The following is a 23,439-nucleotide window of genomic DNA, read 5'->3' as shown; positions in this document are numbered from 1 at the left end:
ATGAATTCCCGTAAATAGGGCCTGGACTCCATGCTTAACTCCATCGGGTTTTTGTCTGACCATCCAATCTACAGTGACACACCACTCCTCTTCTACTCTTTCTCCTTCTGTCTTACTGTATTTTTCCCCATACCATTTGCTGCCTTTCCTCTTTCCACACATCTTACTTTTTTCTTTGGTGTTTATCTCCCTCTTAAATGGTAGATCGTAAGCTATATATGAGCAAGGTTTTGCCTCTCTCAGTACTGTTCCTTCCCTAGCACCAAGGACAGTGCCTGCCACATAGTAAGCACGCAATACATGTGTCAATAAATAAAAGAACAAATGCTGTGTCTGAGATCCGATTGGCAGAAAAGAATGTTGTGATTGTAACATATGAAATGAGGGAGGTGGAGTGGCTGCCCAGGAGTCATGCATTACAATCCATGTCTTTTGCTCAAAGGAAGAGTGCTCAAGTGAATTCCCAGAGTATAAGATACTGTGTTCCAATCTAAACCTTTGCAGCAGAGTACTTCAGAAGACAGCCACAAAAATAATTTGCCTGAAGGTATCTCTTGTACTTTTTAAATGAAAAAGGAGCTACATGACAAACATATTCATAAATCTGTGTACTTGCAAATATGGTCAAAACTTTTTAGAGCTATGGGCAAGTAATCGATGAACAGTCTTTTGATTTACCTGAATATGTATCAATGTTGAAAGCCAAAATTCTAAGTACTGAAAATATTAGACAGGGAAAACTAAGCTCTGAACTGAATCAGAATGAGCCAGTTAAGACTAAGGAGCATGATTAACGCACTGAAGATCACAACACCAAAGGCATACAGCACCAGAACCAAACAGAAGCATCACTCTGCTTGTCCTAAATGAGGGCGCCGTAATAAGAACATAGATATTTAGCTATATTATTCATGCATATATTGTGTCTAATTTAACTGATTAGAAAACTACTGATAGTTCATTCCATGTTCAGATAATTCCATGAATTCAATTCTCTTTTATTCATTTTCATTACCTTTATAAAGTCCCAGGCTAATAAAATTGGTTTTGGCATTTTTAAAGAAAGGTCCAAGCCAGATGGAGCCAAATGGCATTCATGAAAAAGAATTTCTTTCCAGAAAATATTTTAGTTTAATGAGACCCAGATAAATAGTAACTGTTATCAAATTACGACTGAACATAATCTTTCCTATTCGATGACACAGGCCACGGTAATAACCACTTAATGTTTTGTCCTGCCTTTGAGAATCACTACTATTTTTGCTAACGCTTAGGCCGAAAATCAGTATCAAGAGATCACCCTACTAAATATGGATTCTTATTTTCACTAATCTTTATTGAGAGCTAGTTCTGCTAGGCATTTTTCAAACATTTCATTTGATCGTCATACAACCGCATGATGTAATCTCAACGATTACAGTTGAGAAAACTCAGATGTACAGAAGTTGATTGCTCTGGGGCTGTTAGCTGGAGAAAATCAGAATTTGGATTCCAGCATCCACATTTCTAACATGACTTCCAAAACTGATTTATGGTCTGAGTCATCCTGTGTTAGCATATGCTAAAGTCATTGCTGAATGTATCTTCTTGTTGCTGAAGGCCTGCTACCTAGCAACGTTCAGATTGCTTTACAATTAATGCTTTGATCTTGCCTTCTGTTTTTGAGAAACGAAACAAAGGGGTTTAACTAACCATCGTGCATCTTTATTACTTATACTTACTGGTAAAAGGTCAAGACAGAAAATCAGGACACTTTAAGAACTGCTAATTATTGCTGTCACTTCTAACATTATGACCAAGAAATGTTAAGTGATAGCCCTTACTTTTGACATCACTGAAGTGAAGCCAATAAATTTTGTACATTGTAAAAGTATCTGAATCTCCTGAGGCTTTTATTGACTGTTAAACTGGCTATAAATTTTTGTGAAAATATTATAGAGTTTATTTTTAATGTCCAGATGTTAACCTTGTTTATAACAGTATTAGATCATGCACAATTACTAAATAAAAAAGTAAAAGTATTTACGAGTTTCACATGGAGTAGCTGCTAAGATTTATGCTCTTTTCTGACAATAGAGCTAATAATGTAAATAATTACCTGTCCAAAATTTAAAAGAAAATAAAAGTTAACAACCACAGTTATAATCATTAGGAAAAGAAAAATGAAAACTTGGAAGATTTTTTAGGGTAGCATCTTGTGCCAAATTTCCAAATTATTTTCCATATCCTTTAAATTATTATAAACCAAATGGTACTTTTAGATTAGATTTCAAAGTTGTCATGGTAGTTATAAGATGACCAGTTTTATAAAGAAAAATTTGTGATTCAAATTTCAGATTAAGGAATCTTAGCACTCCAACACATGTGATATTTTTGGAAAGCTGGTGCAGCCAGATTGTCTTTCATTGAGAAATACAGCAGGGTACAGAAAGTCCTGGTTTCCATATTACATGTCAGAATGCCCCCTACAAACTCGGGCTTACAAGCAAAACAGAGGCTATGTCTTCTCTTCTGTCATAGAATTTAGGTATTACACATTTAGAAACAGCAATACTTCAGTTTCAACAGCTGCCTCTTCTGCCCTCCTGGGTATTTGGAAGTTGTTTTCCTCTCTACGTTTTATTTGAATTTTAATAGAAATCCTGGTAGTGATGCTCTTCAAATTAGGAATTCCTTTACCTAACTATTATATTAATCTGAGAACGAGTACAAACCTTTTTTATATTAACAATGGTAGATTGTTAATAAAGAATACCAGCACCATATACTTTGAAGGGCTATCTAGAAGAGGTCTTGCAGTAGACATGGGACACGCACACACGAGTGTGACCCTGGGAAGATCACTTAACCACTTGTGGGCTCAGTTTCAGCATTTGTAAGCTTGGACTAAACCCTACACCTCATAACATTTTGTCTTAGCGTATTGGTGAAATATCATGTGTAGCTCCAGCACAAAGCCCGACACACAATACTAACTAATTAATATTAGTTACTTCCTTTCTCCAATCTTAAATAGACATTCTTGAGTAATAATAATATGGAAATACCACCAGACAACATTTACTTTAAACCAGTGAGTTTGGGCAATGAGGAAAACTAATCTCAGAGTATGTATGGAGGGCAATTATAGTTTTTCTGATTCTTGGTGGATTGTGTAGAGTAGTTACAATTAGAACACGTGCAACTTAGAAAGACGTTCAGCATTTCATAATTTAACCTACGTTGCAACTCAGGAATATAAATATTGGATGTATTGTTACCCTGTTTTAGAGATTAGAAAATTGCACTTTTCCTTTTTTTTTTGCAATATTTGGGATTGAACCCAGGGCCTCTTGCTTGCTAGTGTAGAATCCCACCACTTGGGCCTTGTCTCTTGCCCTTTTGCTTGTATTTTGTTTTTGAGATAGGGTCTCACTAACTTGGCCTTGGCTAGCCTAGAACTAGAGGTCATCCTGCCTCCTGCCTCCCAAGTAGCTGGGTGTACAAGTATGTGCCACCACGCCTGACAAAAAATGGCACTTTCTAAGGTGCAATAACTTCTCAAAAGTGATGGAACTTGAATTTGAGTGTGTGCGTTCTTCATTTTGCCTAAATTTTGCAACACCATGTCTCAGAAAAATAAATGTTCTCTTTTACAGTGAAATGCTATTAGAGTGGTAGTCTCTATGAGAAAACATGTTACGCTACTAGAAACTTTTTGAGCTAACTCAACAACTTAGGTTTGTCTATAAATCTGGTAAGAATGGAACATTTATTGTTGGAAGATTATTCTTTCTTAAAATAGCCACTCTTGAGGTGAACCTGGCCCAAAAGACCAAAAATCGTATGTTCTCCCTCATATGTGGACTTTAGATCTAGGGCAAATACAGCAATGTTGTAAGACTTGGGTCACATGACAAGGGGAGAACATATACAAGGAGGTACGGGGTTAGATAGAAAACCCAAAACATGAAAGCATTTGATGTCCTCACTCCAGAGGAATTAATACAGAAACCTTAAAGTGACAGAGGTCAGCACGAGAAGGGGATCAGTTAGAGATGAATCAACTTAGGTTGTAACACATTTGTACATGAAAGCAATGCTAGGAATCTCTCTGTATAGCTGTCCTTATCTCAACTAGCGACAACGCTATGTCTTTCTTATTATTGCTTATTTCTACTCTTCAACGGAACTGGAGAAAAGTGCAGAACATTTTCTGCCTGGAAGGGAGGAGGGTGGGCGGAGAGGGTGGAGGCGGGGGGGCAGGAGGGAGAAATGACCCAAACAATGTATGCACATGTGACTAAATGAATAATAATTTTTTAAAAAGACCACATATATGATGGCAGTCTCATGAGATCTTAATGGAGCTGAAAATCTCCTATTCCCTAATGAAACACAACACTTAAGTGTTTGTGGTAATGGTGTAAAGAAACCTTCTACACTCATGCAATGATGTACACCATGTAATAACAATAATAAATTATTATATTACTTTTAAAAAAAGAAATGAAAGCTAATGAGCATCTGGATAAAGAAGATAGAGCCAAAGAGGAGTGCTGGTGCAGGGGGAAGATGAGGACTAGGGCACAGTTGGGCTGGAATTGACATTGAGGAGAAAATCAGGAGGTAAGAATTTGTAGGAGAGTAAGATTGAGGATGAGGAGATATCGGGTCCAGTTTTTGGAAAGTTATATTTGATTTACTAGTTTCAGTGGCCTGCAGATTAAATAAAACTGGGCTGAATATATACCAGGATGTAGAAACAAGCATTCACGCATCCTATAGATAATTTAGAATTAAATAATGAACTTTACCTCCCTTTAACATAAAATTAGCCAGGATTTACTACCTAGTCTGATCTTCATCTCTCTCTCTCTCTCTCTCTCTCTCTCTCTCTGTCTCTCACTCACTCTCTCTCTCTCTCAGACACACACACACACACACACACCACCACCACCACCACCACCACCACCACCATTTAGTAAACAACATTTAGCAAATGCTAGTAATTTCTGGGGTCCTCTAGACACTTTAACTTATGGTTAAGAATCTTAGCCAAAAATGTCAATACTCCTAGGACAAATAATACCAAAATGCATAATATGAATAATATTGTTTATTTTTTAATTGCAGATTTTTTTATTGTTGTGCTGGGGGTACATTGTAGCATTTACAAAAGTTCTTACAATAAATCAAATATATGATAGTTGAATTCACCCCCTCCATCATTCTCCTTTATCCCTTCTCCCCATTCTTGAAATAGTTTAAAGAGTATTTGTACCAAATTCACCCTCTTACACCCTTTCCCCATATCACCCCCTTCCCACTGGTACCTCCCCTCCCCTCCTCCGTATTCTCCAGTCCTTATTGAATAGATATGATGAGTTAATAATATAACCACTTCATTTAAACCAGTACAGTAATTTCAAGTCCTTTTCCTTATAAGCCATGTTTTAAACTAAGAAGAAGAAGAAAGGAGGAATAATTTAAGTATTATCCTCATTTTTAATCCCCAACAATAACAAATTACGTATGAGTAAAATGCACATAGTAGAGCAGAAAAGAATGCAGATCTACATTACTAGTTGACAAATAAGTCAAATTACTAGTTATGACAAATAAGAAGAAAAACATTTTTCTTGACCAATATTCTAGCCAAAGGTGGTTCATATCATTTCACAAAGAAACTTGACATTCAATTTTTTTTTATGTAGCCTAGGCTGGCCTGAAACTTGCAATCCTCCTGCCTCAGACTCCAGAACACTGCGATTATAAGTGTGCACCACCACTTCCAGTGGATCTACTTTGCCAGCAATACCAGCTCTGGAAATAAACAAATGACATTTCAAAAGTTGATAAGGGAGCAAAAAATTGGGCTGCCCAAGACCAAGTCACTGACACCTCAATAAACCCAAGGCAAACAAGAGACAACCTTGGGCTCTGAGACTATCTGAACAACAGGGTTTCCTTATTGTGCAGTCCGGAGCCAGCTGCCCTGATCTTACCTGGTTGCAGGTATTGATGTCCATGCCTCCTTTCAGGTATTCCACGACTTTGTCCAAGTTGCCTGCCCTCGCAGCACGGAGGAAACTTGCATTGCTGTCAGACTGTGAGGAAAAGAAAAGACTTTTGGTGAATAATTGATAAAAACGTATCAAAAACAGAAAGGCAAGAATGTTTACACCACAAGGCAGAAAAGCTTAGGGGGAACATTTTTCAATTCTGACTTTAAAACATTGAATACTGTTCACAGGCCAAGGAAGCAAGTTCCCACTAGTCCTACAGAGTTTTTAAGAACATTAAAACCAACGGGAAATGCACTGCGCATGTTAAAGAGTATAAAATCACATTAAGATGAAAATAATTGTTACTGCTTTATTCCAAATCTCAGCCAATTTGAAAGCTGATTTACACTGCCCCAATTACCACCATAATCCATTTGTTTAATGTCAGGATTTTGGTGACTGCATGTGTACTAAGCCTACTGTCAAGTTGAAAAATAATCAGAAGACTAAGAAGAAATTAAATCTACTCGGTTTCCTCTTTCTCTTTCTTCACTGTCAATTTTCAGATGAGTGCAGGAGAATGCTGGCACGGGTCCCTTAAGAGTCGTCAGTCCTCATTATCTGGGAATGGGATGTTTTGAAGAAAGAGGATAGTATTAGTTGGCAGGTGTAGACTGGGCTGATGCAAATTTTGTGATCCTAGTGATTTTAGAAAAGCATGATTAAATTTAAACCAGCTGACATAATACCAGACTAAAATCTCTTGGTGACAATGATTACTCTGGATGAAGACTGCTTTTTAAATTTCTTCTCTTCTGACGCTACAAAGATCTAGCTGTAGGAGAATCAGCTGTCTTCTCCCCATGAAAAGTCCTGAGGAGAAATGTTGCAGAGACAGAGCGACAGTCACACTGCTTCTTTGCTGTGTTAAAAGGTCTGAGTTTTAAGCCTTAGCATAATAAAGACGATGAACTTTGGTGAGGGTCCAAGACGCTTGCATAACTGTTGTGATTTTTCTTGTGATGTAATATCTGACCATGGAGTTGGATATAATTTACATATTTGGATGTGCAGTCCAGGTTCGATGGCTCTTTATGGAACATTCTTGACACCCGTGATGCCTCCTTCCTTCAAAGGCTGAGTTGATGGGGACTCTTGGCACACTCCATCAGAACTGGCTTTTTTTTTTTTAATGATTTCTGGTGATATACAGGTTTAGAAATTGGAGTATTTTCTCTGGGAGTTCCAAATATATGACTGCTTGCATACTGTTAAAATGATTACATATGGAAAGACTAAAAACCCTAAGACTAAATTACCTCACGTTGAACCTAAACACTACAATGGCCCAAAGGTTGATAAGTCAGTTCAATAATTTATTAAGAGTTGAAAGGTGTGACTGAACTCTGTACATCCTGAATTCATGCCCTGATTCTTTTTAATTATAATTAATTTTATTTAAAAATTTTAGACAGATTTGTTAAATGCATGTGACATATAATAAATCACACCCTTTTTACATGATGAGTTCAGTGAATTTTAACAAATGTGCCTAGTTATATAATTAACATCACAATCCAGATACATAACATTCTTTCAACCCAAAACTGTGTCCTTGCCCTCATGTTACTTTACAGTAAATCATCTTCATAAGCCCTAGCAACTATTGACCTGTTCTCTTTTTCATTTTCTAGAATGTTATATAAAAACGTAGAAGTATGTAGCCTGTTGTATCTGGTTTAACATAACAGGCACACAGCCCTGAGTTTATTTGGTTATTTTCCTAAATTTTATTTTATAGTTTTCACATTGACTTACATGTGTATACATTATTTGGGCTACCTCACCCCCACTCCCACCTCTGGGCAGAGCCTGTTCCACCTTCTTGTTCTCTGATCATGTTGAAGAAAAAACATAAAAGATAATAAGAAAAACACGGTGTTTTTGCTAGTTTGAGATAAGGATAGCTATACAGGGAGGTTCTTTGTGTTACTTCCATGAATATGTGTATTACAACCCAAACTGGTTCTTTAGAAATGTATCATGGTGTGATTAATATGGACCGGTCTTCCCTTCCCCACCCTCCTACGACACCTCATGCTTCATCCTTCCTGAAAACTGTGCCACGGCACAGCACCCTCAGCATATCTGCAGCACTGCAGTGGCTGGACCATGACTCATTGTAAAAAGGCTTGTGTCTATCATTTCTGTGAAATTATTTTTGCTGTTTGCAGCAAATCCTCAATACCAGGAGGATTTTCCATCTTCTGGCTTTTGCCACAGCACTTACAAGCGAAACCTAACCCTGCATTATGCTCTACCAACATTTCACAAGAAATTTTATTTTTTACTATAAAACAATAAAAATGAAATCATATTAAGTCACAGAAGTAAAACGTGAAACTATTATTCCTGTATAAACATGTTCTTTCAAAACAAATCTCTGTACTATCAATTATATTGAAAGTTCCTAGAAAGTATTTCCAATTTGTACATCAGGAAAATAATTATAGGTTATGTTTATTGAGTGTTTGCTCTGGACCAAGAATAGAGCTAACGAAGTCACATGTATTATGTCATTAACACAACACTACAAAGAAGGAACTGTCATTATGCTCATTTAATAAGTGAGGAAAGGGGTTTAGAGAGTTTCCAAGGGCACACACTTATTCAATGGAACATTCAAGATTTAATTTGCTTACCAGGCTCAAAGTTAGTCTCTGCTACTCTACCCCAACTCCTCCAAAGCATCAAAGCAGATGTTACTGCAGACTCCTAACTTATGAGCTATAGGTTTATTTCATTTGAGATAACCGTAGCTATGACCTTGATCTACATTTCTCTTTGTAAACCCTGCTACTTCTTACATGGAGTACCTCTGCTGGAGAAGGAATTCCTAGCTGTCGTCTCTACCCTCATATCTATTACCCATCTATGTACAACTAGCAAAATTAAGAGCTGACTGAGACAAAGTTCTAGAATCATACTCATTTGGGAATGAGCAAAGTGCACAAAGCATTAAAAAACCAACTCTCTCTCTCTACAAGACTAATATGCTCAAACTCAGCAAAAGATCAAGTATCTCTACTGTTCCTATAAAAAAGAGTATCATAAACAAAGAGACCCAGAAGGAGAGCCTAAAATTTTTTTTAAATAGATGCAAGTCAAATTATTACAGTTAATCCCTGGAATTTTAGCAAACAATGTTCCCAGTGTTCTGCATGGCTGGACCAAATACAAATGTAATATCTAAGCCATCCTCCCAGGGACCTCTTAAGCAGTTTGAGTCAGAGTAGACTTTGGTATATGTTAGATTCCTCTAGAACCCCATTAAGGGATTTAGTTTTCCCAAAGTGAGAAAAATGCATCAAATGGAAATATTATAACATGGTTCAAGAATGCAGATTTCCTGGACAGAATTCAAATGAGGCTCTAAAATTTATGTATAGATAAAATGGACAGTTTTGAGAGTCAGATGTATATCCCTGCATGGAAAATATATTCTTACCCCTCCACACAGACACACGCACATGCTATCCTACAATGAGGTCAATCTGTGATTAGAGCGCTTGACGAAGCTTTGAATAAACAGTAGCTAGTCTGGTTAACTTTAACCAATAAAGAGATGAAAGAGAATTTAAAGACTTGCAGAGAGCTATGCAATAATTTTTACCATTTTGTGCTTACTTCTGATTATGACAAAACTAGAGTTTTTTGACAAAAGTGTGAATAAATGTATGCTCTTAAAACAGACTGGTTTTTGGCTTTTTTTTTCCCCCTCAACCAGGAGATTTTGTACATAAAAGCACAATAAAGAAAATGAGGCAATAGCAGCTCTTTCAGGAGAAAGTCTCAGACAGCTGTGAGAGTAATCTCTCTCCCTCTGCTTTGCTGCTCAGGGTCTGTCTCTAGACCCCCAGAACCTGAAAGCACATGTTCTCATGCCTGTAAAGTTTGACTCAGGAAAAGGAAGTCAAATGCTGAGTCCCACCTATTTTAATCTGCAACAGATGGATGTCTTTAAGCTTGTCTTCTTTGTAATCCTGGTGTGACATCTCAAGCCAACAAAGAAAAATTTCTTCTTAAATTTGTCTTGACACAGTTCTGTACTTTGATTTTGTATCACAATGTTAGAAAAGCAGAACAATTTTCATAGCACCCAGCAGGGTAGACATGAAAGGAGGAGGAAAGTGCATTCATGAAGCCACATTACACCCTGGAGGAGTGTTTTCCTGACTACACCAGGGGCACACTCATAGGAGCCCATGAGCTTGTGCTAAGGTTTTTTTTCTTAATTTTATGCTTACATTTTACCTAATAAGGAAAATAAAGCATATCCCATGTTATCTAGGTGGCTATATCACTCAGTATTATATGATTTTGGTGCATGCCTTTGTTTTTATAATTCAGTTGATAACAAGAGAAGTCCAGATGACATATGAAAAGCTTTTGCTGTAGCACAGAGAGAAAAGAAAGGTCAGAAGTTCGTCAGACCTGGAAAGGATGTCGTGAACTTGATGAACAAGAGCCTGAATGGTGCTCATTGGTAGCAGGTATGCTGCAAATTAACCTGTGACTCAGAGCCTATCGGTGTGGGGACCAACTCGCACACACTGTTAACAGTGAGTGTAGTAGAATCCACAGAGAGACAATGCTCGGTGTTAGCTTTGATTGAATTTAGTTCCCCTCTCTATCACAGTACTGATTTCATCTCCAAGTAAATAAAAAGAGCTTTAGGACATTAGCAATTGGCATGCCATTAAAATCCACATCAGCAAATTTCTTTGATTGTTTTAAATTTCATTACCCTGAAGTAGGAATCAATATCTTAATGTTATTAATAATAGCTTGTACATATGTATAAAAAGGTATTCCTCATTTTAGTCAAATTCAGAAACATTAAATATGAAACTCTTTAGTTTTTATTATTAAGCCAAGTATTTTAATTTTAGACATTTTTAGCCATTCTATTAAATTGATGTCATTCATCTGTATACTATTAGTCATACTTGATTACTGGTAAAAACTTTCTTTTTAATAGTAGTATAAGAATTTTAGGAGTCTCATATAGTTTTCTGTTTTGAATATTCATACTAACACTACAGCAAAAATACTTATCAGTCAGAATCATTAAAGTTTTCTCATACTTTAAAAAAGATTGATACATTATTCATGTTTGGGAGACACTTGTCTAAAAGTCTGAATCAGCCAGTGACTGGCAAGTCTAACAGGGATGCAGAACACCTGGCCTCACATTCTCACCTCAGCCTGTGGTGGATCCTCCACAACTATTTGCTGACTGATGAACCCCAAGTAAAGCATGTGCTCCTTGTGGAATTTGAGGAATTTGCTTATTTTCTTAGGAAGTAGTTATTTCTTAGTAAAAACAGGGTCATTTACCTACCTACTGTGAGAGCTACATTTTCATAGTAATACAAAATAAATAAAATTTAGTAGACTAATGAGGGAAAAACCTTAATATGGATACTAGGAAAATTAGGGACATTTTTTAAATTAGGTCTCCCATTGTAGGTTCTCAGGTCTCCTGTCAGGAATGTAAGATAAAATCCACATTCAGCAAATCATGAGCTGTATGATCTTGGATCTATATACGTCTCAGTTTCTAGATTGAAAAGTAAATGTACTTTCAAAATGCTGCCACTGTGGAAATAAGTATGGAGGATCCTCAAAAAAACTAAAAATTAGAAATGCCATATGATCTTGTTATACCACTCTTGGGCATGTATCTGAAGGAATGCAATAGAGATACCTGCACATCTATGTTTCTTGCAGCACTAGTCACAATAGCTAAGCTATAGAATCAATCTAGACACCCACTGGCCAACAAACAGATAAAGAAAGTGTGGTACAGATACACAATTCAGACATAACGAAAAATGAAATTATGTCATTTGTAGGAAAATGCATGGAGCTAGAGATCATAATGTTACACGAAATAATCCAGACTCAGAAAAACAAACACCAAATATCTTTTGTCACATTTTTGGGTCTCACAGAATCTAGAGCCAAACATCAAAACAAAAGAAAATAAGGACAAAATATAGGAGGGAGAATTTGGGGGGAGGGGAGCCAGGGGAAGAGCGAAAGGAGAGGGTAATGGGGGGGATGAATATGATCAAAGTACTTTATATCCATTCATGAAAACAGAATAATATTTAACGATAAGGAATATGAAGGAATAATAGATGGGGTGAGTATAATCAAAATATATTATATGCGTGTATGGAAATATCACAATTAACCCCATTATGCAATTAAAAACCTAAGAAAAATGTACTTTCTAGACTTGCTAAAAAGATTAGTGTAATGACTTAAAGGAACTTAGGCTGATTACAAGCACAGAGGACGCCTTAGTTTGTTTCATGTTTGTGGTTTTTCTTGTAAGTGATAAATGAGAAACAACAACAAATCAAACCACAATTGCATACACATGGCGGTCTTTCAATCTCACAGTTACTGGTAATACTACGTTGCCAGCAGATCTTAACCTAAACCAAAAGCCTTGACAACTCTCTGAGGTCCACAGTACAAATGAACACAAAGGACACCTGACTACCCATGATGAGGATTATACAGAGCATCCTCTTCACAATAGCTGAATGCTTTGACTTAAATATTCATACTTTTGTACAGGGGCTACTGAATTGTTTAATTCAGCTGTCTCAGTAGCTAAAATTGTGACTGCTATTTTGTCAAAAGAAAAACTTGGGAGTAGTCCAGAACTGCATGTTGGATACAGTGGAATTTTTAGAAAGAATTCTACAAGTCAGAACTCATAAATGACATACAACACGTCACACTACAAAAGTCACTTGATAATATCAATTCAGCTGCTACCAGTTATAAAAACTCTATACACCATAAGTTTATACACTCCAGCTTAAGCCTACAGATTCGCCTACATTTCTTGTATCATACAGCAGATGTGTAGATTGCACTCACTGCAAATTACCCATAGGCACTCTAATATTCAGAGTTAATGCAAATTCTCCCAGAGTGTTCTAAATCCAATGCCTTATGTGTTAAGAAAATTGGATCAGACATAAAAAATGAACCCTATAAACACTATAAAATAAGGGACCAGGACAGAATAAATTTAGGTATTTACATTTTTACTTCTAAAGTGTTATTTAAGATCATTATTAACAGAAAATTGATGATTGGAATTAGAATAATATCAAAGTTTAAGTGCATAAATTCTACCTGCATATTTTAAGTAAATATCTGTTTAGTATATGAGGTCATTAGACATTTCATCATCATGCAATGATTTTTGCAGTAACATGTTGACGCTGATTTTCAATAGCTAAATTACCTAGCTCATCAGTGCTTACCCAGAGATACCACCCACAAAAAGGAAGTACCACCTGTAGTATATCAACCCATCCCTTTCCAAGCATGAATTAAGATTATTTTGCAATGCTATGTCAAGATCCATGAGTTTCTTGCACAATTCCTATACTTTAAAACAAGGGAAGCTGGGATATTATGCCGCAGTGGGAATGGGTATGAATGAACCACATCCACAAGCAACATCGATGGAACTCACAAAGATAGTTTTAAGCAAAAGAAGTCAGACACACAAAAAGGACATCTTTTGGATCCTACTTATTAAGATTCAAAAATGGAAAAACTTATCTACGGTGTCAGAAGTTAGAAAAGTAGCTTCTAGAAAGAGTCAGAGAGGGCTCTGGTTGCTAGCCTTTCTCTTTCTGAGTGTTGTTAACCAAGTGTGCACACCGTAAGAAATATTGAGATGAATTCTTATAAATTACACATTTTTCTGTATGCAACCTACATGTAAATGAAAGATTTTTTTTTAAAGGTAGTGAAGCTGAAAAATAAGTAAGGTATTCCTAATTTGTCTAACAGTGACAAAATTGCCAAAGAGTAAATAGATTAAAAATTAGTATTGAGAAGCAGTATCTTTTTCTCACACCAGAGGTAATTTTTCTGATGCAGACTGTATTAATGCAAAACTTTTAATGAAAACTGTACTTGCAAACATTAAAGACACTCACACTCTATGAGACAAAGCATATTACTAAATACACACAGCCTGATTTTTCAATGCAAAAAAAAACTTACTAAAAGTTAGCCCCTAAACCATTTTTAATTTGTTGCTTTCACATTCATTCAAGCTTTGCAATCATAAAAACTTCAAGATTCTATTTGATTGTACACGAATTAGACTCTTCATTTAGCATTAGTTAGGATTCTACTTTTCTTATTTTTCACACATCTTACAAATACTACTCTCTGATCTTCAAAATGTTTATTATAAATCCAAGACTACTGGATCTGGTTCAGAGACCTTAGTTGTCAAATCTTCTAGAATAAATATAAGTGAAGTTAGTTGTCAGGGCCAATTTTATACATTAAAATTTTTCTGTCTATGCTCTTTCCTATGAAACATTTCTGTAAACTGAAACAAAACATTAACAATATGAATATCCTTCCTCTATGAGTGAGAATTATTATCAAGAGAACACAAAAGAACTTAGACTAGCAGGGAAAGAAAAAACCAGAAAAGATGGTTGTGGGATATATCTGATGACTTTTATACTTCACATTGTCTAAGTGATCATGAGGTAATAGAAGTGCTCACATATGTGTACATTAATGAATAGACAAATTTTCATGTTTAAAAATTATTGAGTGGAAGAAATTTGAATTCTTCACTTGACTCTTCAGGACACAATAGAAGAATGACTTGCAAAGTGACGTGTTTTCATAGACATTAGTTTGGTTTCAGAAAACATCTCCATAACCAGGCTCCTTACTAAAATATGTATGACAATGAGACATGAGAGAATTTTTACTAAAATTGAAATTTTTACAAAGATAGGTAGAGACTTTTTTAGATGCTTATTATTTTATTTTCTACTGAACTTGATGGTGAATTTAACATTTGAGTGATTTCTCAAAAAGCAGAGGACCAACATATTTTCATTTCTTATATTCTAGATATTATGACTCCAAAATACCCACAGAACTCAGAACTTCCATCTCAAATACATATCAATAGTTTCTGAATTTAAATGAGAATCTAAGTTTATAGATCAAAATATTTGTGGTTTGATTTACACTTATAAATTTGTATTAAAAAAAACTGGAGTATGCCAAGCGCCCCAGGGCCTCATGCCTGTAATCCTAGCTACTCAGGAGGCAGAGATCTGGAAGATCAGTTTGAAGCCAGCCCAGGCAAATAGGTCATGAGATCCTATCTCAAAAAACCCTTCACAAAACTAGGGCTGGTGGAGTAGCTTGAGGTGAAGGCCCTGAGTTCAAGCCTTAGTATCACAAAAAAAAAAAAAAGAAAAGAAAGAAAATTACAGTAATAAGAGAAACATTTTTTTCTCATAGCAATGTAGGCCAAATGTCAGAATAAATAATAATTTGAAGTGTGCCTTAAAGAACTCAGGCTAGCAGAGTGGCTCAGGTGGTAGAGAACCTGCTTAGCAAGCATGCATCCTTAAGTTCAAATTTCAGTGCCACCAAAAACAAACAAAAAATCTTTCAATTTAATGCTTCAGATTTTTTTTCAAGAGATACACCCTTTTGGAGGCCTCAGTTATATGAACAAAGTTAGGACATCAATGTTTCAGTTTGGTAAGCACCTTAGAGAACACTTTAACCATTAAACTGTTTAACAAGAGTGAATGCTCCTTCCCTAAGACCGTATCATTCTTCCAAAGAATTGAACATTATTTAGGAGAATAGGATCCCCCCATTTTTGGTACTGGTTTCTCTTGGTGTAGAGATACAGCATCCTGCTTTAATTTCATACACAACAGCTTTCAAATATATCAGGTTGAACTGATACATTTGAAAAGTTCTACTTACTTGTTAAATTCAAAATGCTGACTATGCAGAGACAGTACAAGTCCTATGTTGGATATTACAGTGTTCCTATACTATTCTCTAATATTTTCAATGGCTACAGTAACATGGAAATCTGTACTTCCACACCAACAATAAAAATAATGAACCTTAGAGCTCCTTGAAGTTTGATAATATACATCACATCTATTTTTTATTGAATTCTACAAAAAGTTCTCAATTTGTGCTTTAGGGTTTCCAATTATATCACATGGATAATAAAGAAATGTTATTTTTAATACAATACATATCACAGACATACTCTTGTTTCTAATTTCCAGCTAGCTAGACATCTCTGTTAAGAGTATTCCACCTGCATCTTAAATTCAACATGCCCTAAATGAATATAGGCCAAAAAGCTTATCAAAATTTCTCTCAGTCTATACAAGTTCCCCAAGGAATTTCCTTTTAGATTATCACTGATCATAAAATATTTTGCAAATGAATAATAAATAATAATAACAACATTTGGGTCAGAGGAAGAAAGGTAACAATGGTTCAGTTAGTTCTTTCTTTAAGAAATTGCAATGGAATTTTATGCAGCCATGAAGAAGAACGAAATGTTATCATTCGCTGGTAAATGGATGGAATTGGAGAACATCATTCTGAGTGAGGTTAGCCTGGCCCAAAAGACCAAAAATCGTATGATCTCCCTCATATGTGGACATTAGATCAAGGGCAAACACAACAAGGGGATTGGACTATGAGCACATGATAAAAGCGAGAGCACACAAGGGAGGGGTGAGAATAGGTAAGACACCTAAAAAACTAGCTAGCATTTGTTGCCCTTAATGCAGTGAAACTAAAGCAGATACCTTAAAGCAACTGAGGCCAATAGGAGAAGGGGACCAGGAACTAGAGAAAAGGTGAGATCAAAAAGAATTAACCTAGAAGGTAACACCCACGCACAGGAAATCAATGTGAGTCAATGCCCTGTATAGCTATCCTTATCTCAACCAGCAAAACCCCTTGTTCCTTCCTATTATTGCTTATACTCTCTCTACAACAAAATTAGAAATAAGGGCAAAATAGTTTCTGCTGGGTATTGAGGGGGGGAGCGGGAGGGGGGGGAGTGGGTGGTAAGGGAGGGGGTGGGGGCAGGGGGGAGAAATGAACCAAGCCTTGTATGCACATATGAATAATAAAGAAAAATGAAAAAAAAAAAAAAAAAAAGAAATCTCTGCACAAAACTTTTTTCATTCCCTGACTAATCAATGTATTAAAATATTACAGAACATTTGGGGGAACAGATGTATTAGTTTATTCCACTGTGGTACTTCAGGATTAAGATAAATGGACCTGAATTGAATTTTAGTCTCCCTTTAAAGCTTTTAGGACTCTCTGGATATAAAAAACAGACCCAACCAAGTGAAAATATCCGTCACCAATTTTTCATTCCCCCAGGCATCCTACAGTGTAAATTTACTATTGCCTCCATGAGTAGGCACTGCATTTTTGTCCCCATTGGTCTGATTATTCTTCAGCTTCAGAGACCATCTGCTAGGAGGCAGACATTACAATCAGAAGCAGCTTGCTGACACTCCAGTCGAGGTGCTGACCAGACCCTGCAGACTGGACACACTGAAAAGGAGATTGCTTCCTCAGCATTAAATTACTCAGGATTGAATAAAAAAAAATCAATTCTTGAAATGAAAGCTTCCCAATGGCTTATCTGATAATAAGACCACCATTTTCAAAGAACCTACAAATATTTTTTCTATTATGATATATTTGCTTACACTGTTGATTTTTGGCCCTGTTCAGATGCACATAAAATATAGAATGTGTGGAATATTGCTTATAATTCTTGTGTACACCTACATTTGTCAGTAAGATTGCTTTTTCTAGGGGCTATCACTTAATTGCAGCTCAATAACCACACAGCATGACAATCTGACTCTATTTAAATGTAATTCTAAACTTATTTATCCTTTTTTAAATTAGAGTAAATGCATCAGTTACTCTACTCAAATTGTTGTTTTCATTGTTTTGACTACATTGGATTTACAATATCTTCTCCAGAACAACATGGGAATTCAAATTCATTCTTTTCTAACATCATTTCTTGTTCCAAAGCAATATTTTAATTTTCTGGAAGTAACAGACCCAAGAATTCTGTTTATCCTGTCATTAAAGTTTCTCCTTTTGTTGAAAAGTCTTTCTAATTACTGGGTATCAGGAATTCAGCAAGATACTTATCATGTTTATTATAAACCATTTGTGCATCTCTAATCCCTTTCACTAGACTGTTATTAAGTTCGTTTCATCTGAAAGATATCTACAGCCCATCTTTCTAACACACATTAATCTTTGAGAGCATTCTTATTTACCCCGTTCTACACAGTATGTGGGTCCCAGGAGGACATACACAGCTTTCAGATTCTTTTGCACCTTTATGACAATCTACATGAACACTAAATATAAACAAGGAGCTTTAAAAGGAAAAATTCCAATTCTAATAAGTCAACATTATACTAAATTTAATGTATAAGATTATTTTTACATCCATTTCCTGACCTCATCATGCCAGCCCACTGTCAACAAATTTCATGTTAAAAACAAAAAATACATATTATGTGCACTCTATGAGAAGGAAATTAGTTCCAAGTTTAACCCACTGAATTAACTTGATTAAATTCCTAAAAGGATCTATGATTGTAACCATTGAAACATATACATATTAGAAAAAACATAACTTTCCATCTAAAGACAGGAAATGTCGACAAGTGATTTTCATAACAAATAATTAAAAGAACTAGGCCTATCAACAAGTTATTTTGTTGAGAGTCATTCAACTATTTTTGAAGCACCCACTGTGTGCCAGACAGTGTTAGACGTGAGGGATTGGATGTAGAAGAAATAATATGATCCATTCCTTCAAAGATCCATATTTACTATTTAGATATAGGCTGTGGGGAGCAGGATAGAATTTGGTGAAAGTTCCTGGTGATTTCAAGTAGAAAACATTGCTTGCACAAGAACAATAGATAACAGTGTCATAGGGCACAAAACTCCTAGAAGTAAGAAAGTGCTCACCATAATGCCTCAAGAGGTGTAGACTGACCTGTCAACAACTTCTAGGAAGTGTGACAAAATAGAAATTGCTCTGTGAGCAAGCATGAGTGTGTATGTGTGTGTGTGAGAGAGAGAGAGAGAGAGAAAGAGAGAGAGCACTGATAATTGTTCTGTTGACATTTCCCTGTAAGACCAGGGCATAACTGAAGGTTGCTTTTATCCTCGAGGATGTGACCTGTTAGAACTTTCTAAATTTTCCTTTGTGTTATGAACTTCAGTTGTCAAGAATGATTGAGCAATTCAACTTTAACTCTATGCAAGATCCGGAGTTTATGTAATTTTACAATAAAAATGTAAAAGCTATCATGGAAAACTGGCCTAAGAAAGGAATGTGTTTAATTAATTACAGTTCATAACACATGGCAATGGAAAAAAAAGATTAGTAAATCAAGGATGTGTAGCTTGCACTGCATTCTTCTACTTCTCTTTCTTTTAACATTTTAGCTTATACTACAAAATTCTTCTGTTGGAACTCAGTCAATAAAAACCCCTAAAGTTATTACTGCATTGCAAAGAATATCTGAACTTCTTCTGAGGCTGCTTTCAAAACAAATTCTTGACTTGTAGGGATAAAAGGCTTAAGGAGCGTTTCTTTCAGATACTGCCCCAAACCTACCTTCAAGATTGCTGAGTCCCTTTACTCTGGGATTGCCTAAGACCCTGAGCACTCAGTTATTCATAAATATTTGTTGAGTTGTGGTTACAAGACAATGGTGTGTTAGATGTTGTGCATGGTTCTAGAAGCGTCTCCAATTTTTCTGTACCTATGTCTCTCTCCCCAACTGGCCTGGCCCTCAAGGGTAGCTATAGTATTGATTTATTCATCCTTTTGTTCCCACTGCCATCAAAGTGCCTGACACAATCTATAAATCATCCAGAGAAGTGGGAATTACTGATGACTCAGTATTTGTCGTATAAAACTCAGTAATAGTTTGCTATCCCTGGTAGTTACAGTAAGGTGGACTAGCCTTCTAAATGATGGATCACTGGTGAGTTTAAGTTGTTCTGGCTAATATGTAAAGGAAGGAGGCTGTTTTATTTCAGAATTGTTATGTTTGTAAAATATACTTCAGCTCTGTAACATGGACCCAACATATTTAATTCTACTTCAATGTTTTTATACAAATATCTACCTTTAATATGATGTGCGAGAGAGACAGAGAAAATCTCATTTCCAGAACGATTTTAATTTTAGCTCACTAGGAAGCAGGAATAAGAATTACCAAGACATTGTTGGTACTTGTTTTTGTTCTGTTTTGTACTGTGGACTGAACTGAGGGCATTGGACATGACACATGAATGCACTACCACTAAACTACATCCTCAGCCCTTGGGTTTTTTTAGACAGGGTCTCCCTATGTAGCCCCGGCTGGCCTGGAACTTATGATCCTCCAGACTCAGCCTCCCAAATACTGGAATTACAGGTGTGCACCACCATGCACAGCTGCACCACATTTGTTTTAAGAGAAACACTTGTCAAACAGAACACTGAGCAAGCAAGTCTATTCATTTTTCCATGATTCATATGGATTTATATAGTTTTAGTGATTTCTTATTAAAATGTTAAATGTTTTCTTACAGAATATGGACTGATATAACACATCATATTAGGTTTCTGCAGACCATGTAGAGTTGTTTTATCTTTTAAGTCATCTATCTATTCACGATACTCCAAAAATGCAACTTGTTTTGTGTGCATGTGCTCAGACTATTCAACTAGACTCAGCACCTTGAGGGAATGAATAGTATCTTGCACTCTTTATATTTCTTTCTCGTACCTTCTACTATAATATGAACATCTAACCTCACTGTATGCCAAATACACTCAGAATCTTATTTAATTCTCATAAGCTTCACAAATGAGGAAGCTGTGGCTTAGCAAGGTCAAGCCACTTGGCCAGGAATTTGGGGATAACAAGAGGCAGAACCGAAATTGAATGCCATCAGTCTTACAGGAGAGACCACCATTCATTACCACCTTTCTACCTCCCCTCAAGCACGCTGAACTTTTTTCACTATTGGATGACTTAGAGAAGAGGTTCTGCTTCTTCTCTGGGACTAAGCAATTGCAGTCACTCTCCTGGCTCCACACTTAGGTTCTTATCCTCTTGGTGCCCAATTCCCTTTCTTGATTTAGGGACAGGGCCAGAGTTTAGGTAGTACACCAGAACCTCCAGAATGGGAAGATTTCTTTTGCAGAGTTGTGACTTTTAAGTACACTATTAGTATATTTCAAAATAGTTTTGCATATTACACTTCACAAGTAAAATAACAGAATGTTTCCATACAGTGACCATTATTAACATGCAAAGAAAAAGATTTTTCAAGCTCTGCAGCCATAGTAGGATTCAAAGGCAGCATTTGTTCCCGTTTCTAAAACAGCATGCAGACTATTACTCGGGCATACTGACATATTTCCCCGAGTGGGATTTAAACCTGGACTGCCTCCAAGATGCTGCCAGAGCCTCGCTCAGCTGTTCTTAATTAATCACCATATCTGCTCTTCACATGTTGATTATACCTTTAAGAAATGATGATAGTAAATTTTCTTTTCTTGGTAAAAATTAAATAGTAAAAGTGTACCATAATAAGTCCTCTTTTCCAAAATGACTGAAAGTCTAAGTAAATGTGATACATTAAATGAAATAATTTGTTACAAAGTCTGAAGAAATCGAAAAATATATTCCATAAGAGCATGTATAGAAAGTGCATAAATTTGTATGTTCTTTTACTCCTTTTATTCATAAACACACATATATAAAGACTCATAGTAGAATATTTTAAAATCTGAATTTAAAATTTCTGGCTGGCAGCCACAATCCCATTACTCAAATATAGCACTAAATATTTTTGTGTGTTCTCTTCTAGAATTTTCTATATGTACTACCTATATGTATACAGATAATGCTTTCCCCAAGTCAGGATAATAATATTCATCTTTTACTTAAAAAAACTAATATTACAAAATAAGTACTGTCTTTATCATTCAAAAGTTTTGCAAGATAAAGCTCATACATTGGTTTAAGGATAGACTCATTTTTAGCTTTCTCCAGTGCTGTAATAAAAGTTTTGTACATAAATCTTTGACTCTTTCTTGGTTGTGTCCATTGTTTAAATTCCAAAAGGTGACTAACCTTGTCAAGGAATGGAAATTCTTAGTGCATACACATTTCTAAACTGTCCACGAACTGGTTGTCAAAAAGCTTTCTCAACGATGTCTAAACTTAGACTCGCTGTGCCCCGTTGATGCATCTGTCATCATGGTCTGCACTTGCCATTTTCAGTTTTGAAGAGTTGAAAAACTTAGTCATATATTTATTTCCTAGCATATATTTTTCTTCTTTGAATTGGCTCCCACATTTTTTTTTTTGTCTTCTTAGAGTTTCAAATGAGTTTTTTTATTTCTAAAATCTTCATAGAGACAGGATAATAATCGGTCATTTTGGGGCAAACTTTTGTTATATGAAGTAAAAAGCATAAACTTCTACTTTTAGGCTTTTATTTCATTATTTTTATATTTTGAACCTTGAAATTAATGAAATATTTCCCTTCATTTTCTTCTAGATTACAAAAAAATTTTCCAGCTGGGTGATTTTTCCCAATGATTAAAAATCTTTCACCCTGCTACTTTCACTGGCTCTGTTTTCACATTTCTCTTTTTGTACAGAACCAGCAAAACACAACTGGCTACAATCACCTTCCTAATCCTGGCCCTATCACTTATCATGAGCTCTGTGACCTTGAACTAATTGCTGAGCTCTAATAAGCCTCAGTGTTCTTGTGAATAAAATGTGCAGGACCATATGAATTAAATTAGGTAATATATGTAAATCCCCAAGAATTGGGTATTGGGCTTAAATGGCATCCAATACAAATATTTTTTAGGAGCTGGGGATGTAGCTCCTTGGGGTAACAGTTCCCTAGCATACACAAGGCCTGAGTTTAATTCCCAGCATCATAAAAAATTTTATATGTTATATATATTAGTAATATTTGATATTATATATATATTACTTGATTTATAAAGCTATTGTAAGGAGTAAATGAAATTTATAATCTGAAAGTGTTAATACAGAGCACCATTACAGAAACTGCTAGATAACAGGGGCTTAATAAATGATAGCTATTGTCATTATTAATAATTAATATGGAATCACATTCCTATATTTCATTTATTTACATATTCATTTTTTAAATCCTTTCCCATTTTCTACCTCTAAGTTAGATGATCATTCTGGGTAGAATAGATCTGGTCTCAATGGCAGAGCAAGTGGTTAAGCCGGGATGGGCCAGGACCAGTACACGGTCCATCACCAGTAACTTGGCTGACAACAATGACCATGGCTGAGTGCTGGCACATAATTGTAATTGCATGGGTCCATGTAAAATAAACACAGCAGCTGGCATGGCCATCTAGACCACTACTCAGTTCCTCACATGATTAATGAGTATCACCAAAGAAAAGACTAGTTCT

The 23,439-nt window shown here is 35.8% G+C and overlaps 1 protein-coding gene across 4 annotated transcripts in view; it reads right to left on the bottom strand.

Annotated features, from left to right (window-relative positions):
- Ank2 (ankyrin 2) overlaps positions 1 to 23,439 on the bottom strand; it is a 230,842-nt gene that overhangs the window by 198,492 nt on the left and 8,911 nt on the right. For all 4 annotated transcript variants that reach the window (XM_074041570.1, XM_074041573.1, XM_074041571.1 and 1 more), the window contains exon 2: positions 5,988 to 6,089. In XM_074041570.1, coding sequence (XP_073897671.1) covers positions 5,988 to 6,089 — 102 coding nt within the window. The remainder of the gene's footprint in view (positions 1 to 5,987; positions 6,090 to 23,439) is intronic.

Source organism: Castor canadensis, chromosome 9 (assembly GCF_047511655.1).
Source record: "Castor canadensis chromosome 9, mCasCan1.hap1v2, whole genome shotgun sequence".
Lineage (NCBI taxonomy): Eukaryota > Metazoa > Chordata > Mammalia > Rodentia > Castoridae > Castor > Castor canadensis.
This window is presented reverse-complemented; position numbering and strand designations above follow the sequence as displayed.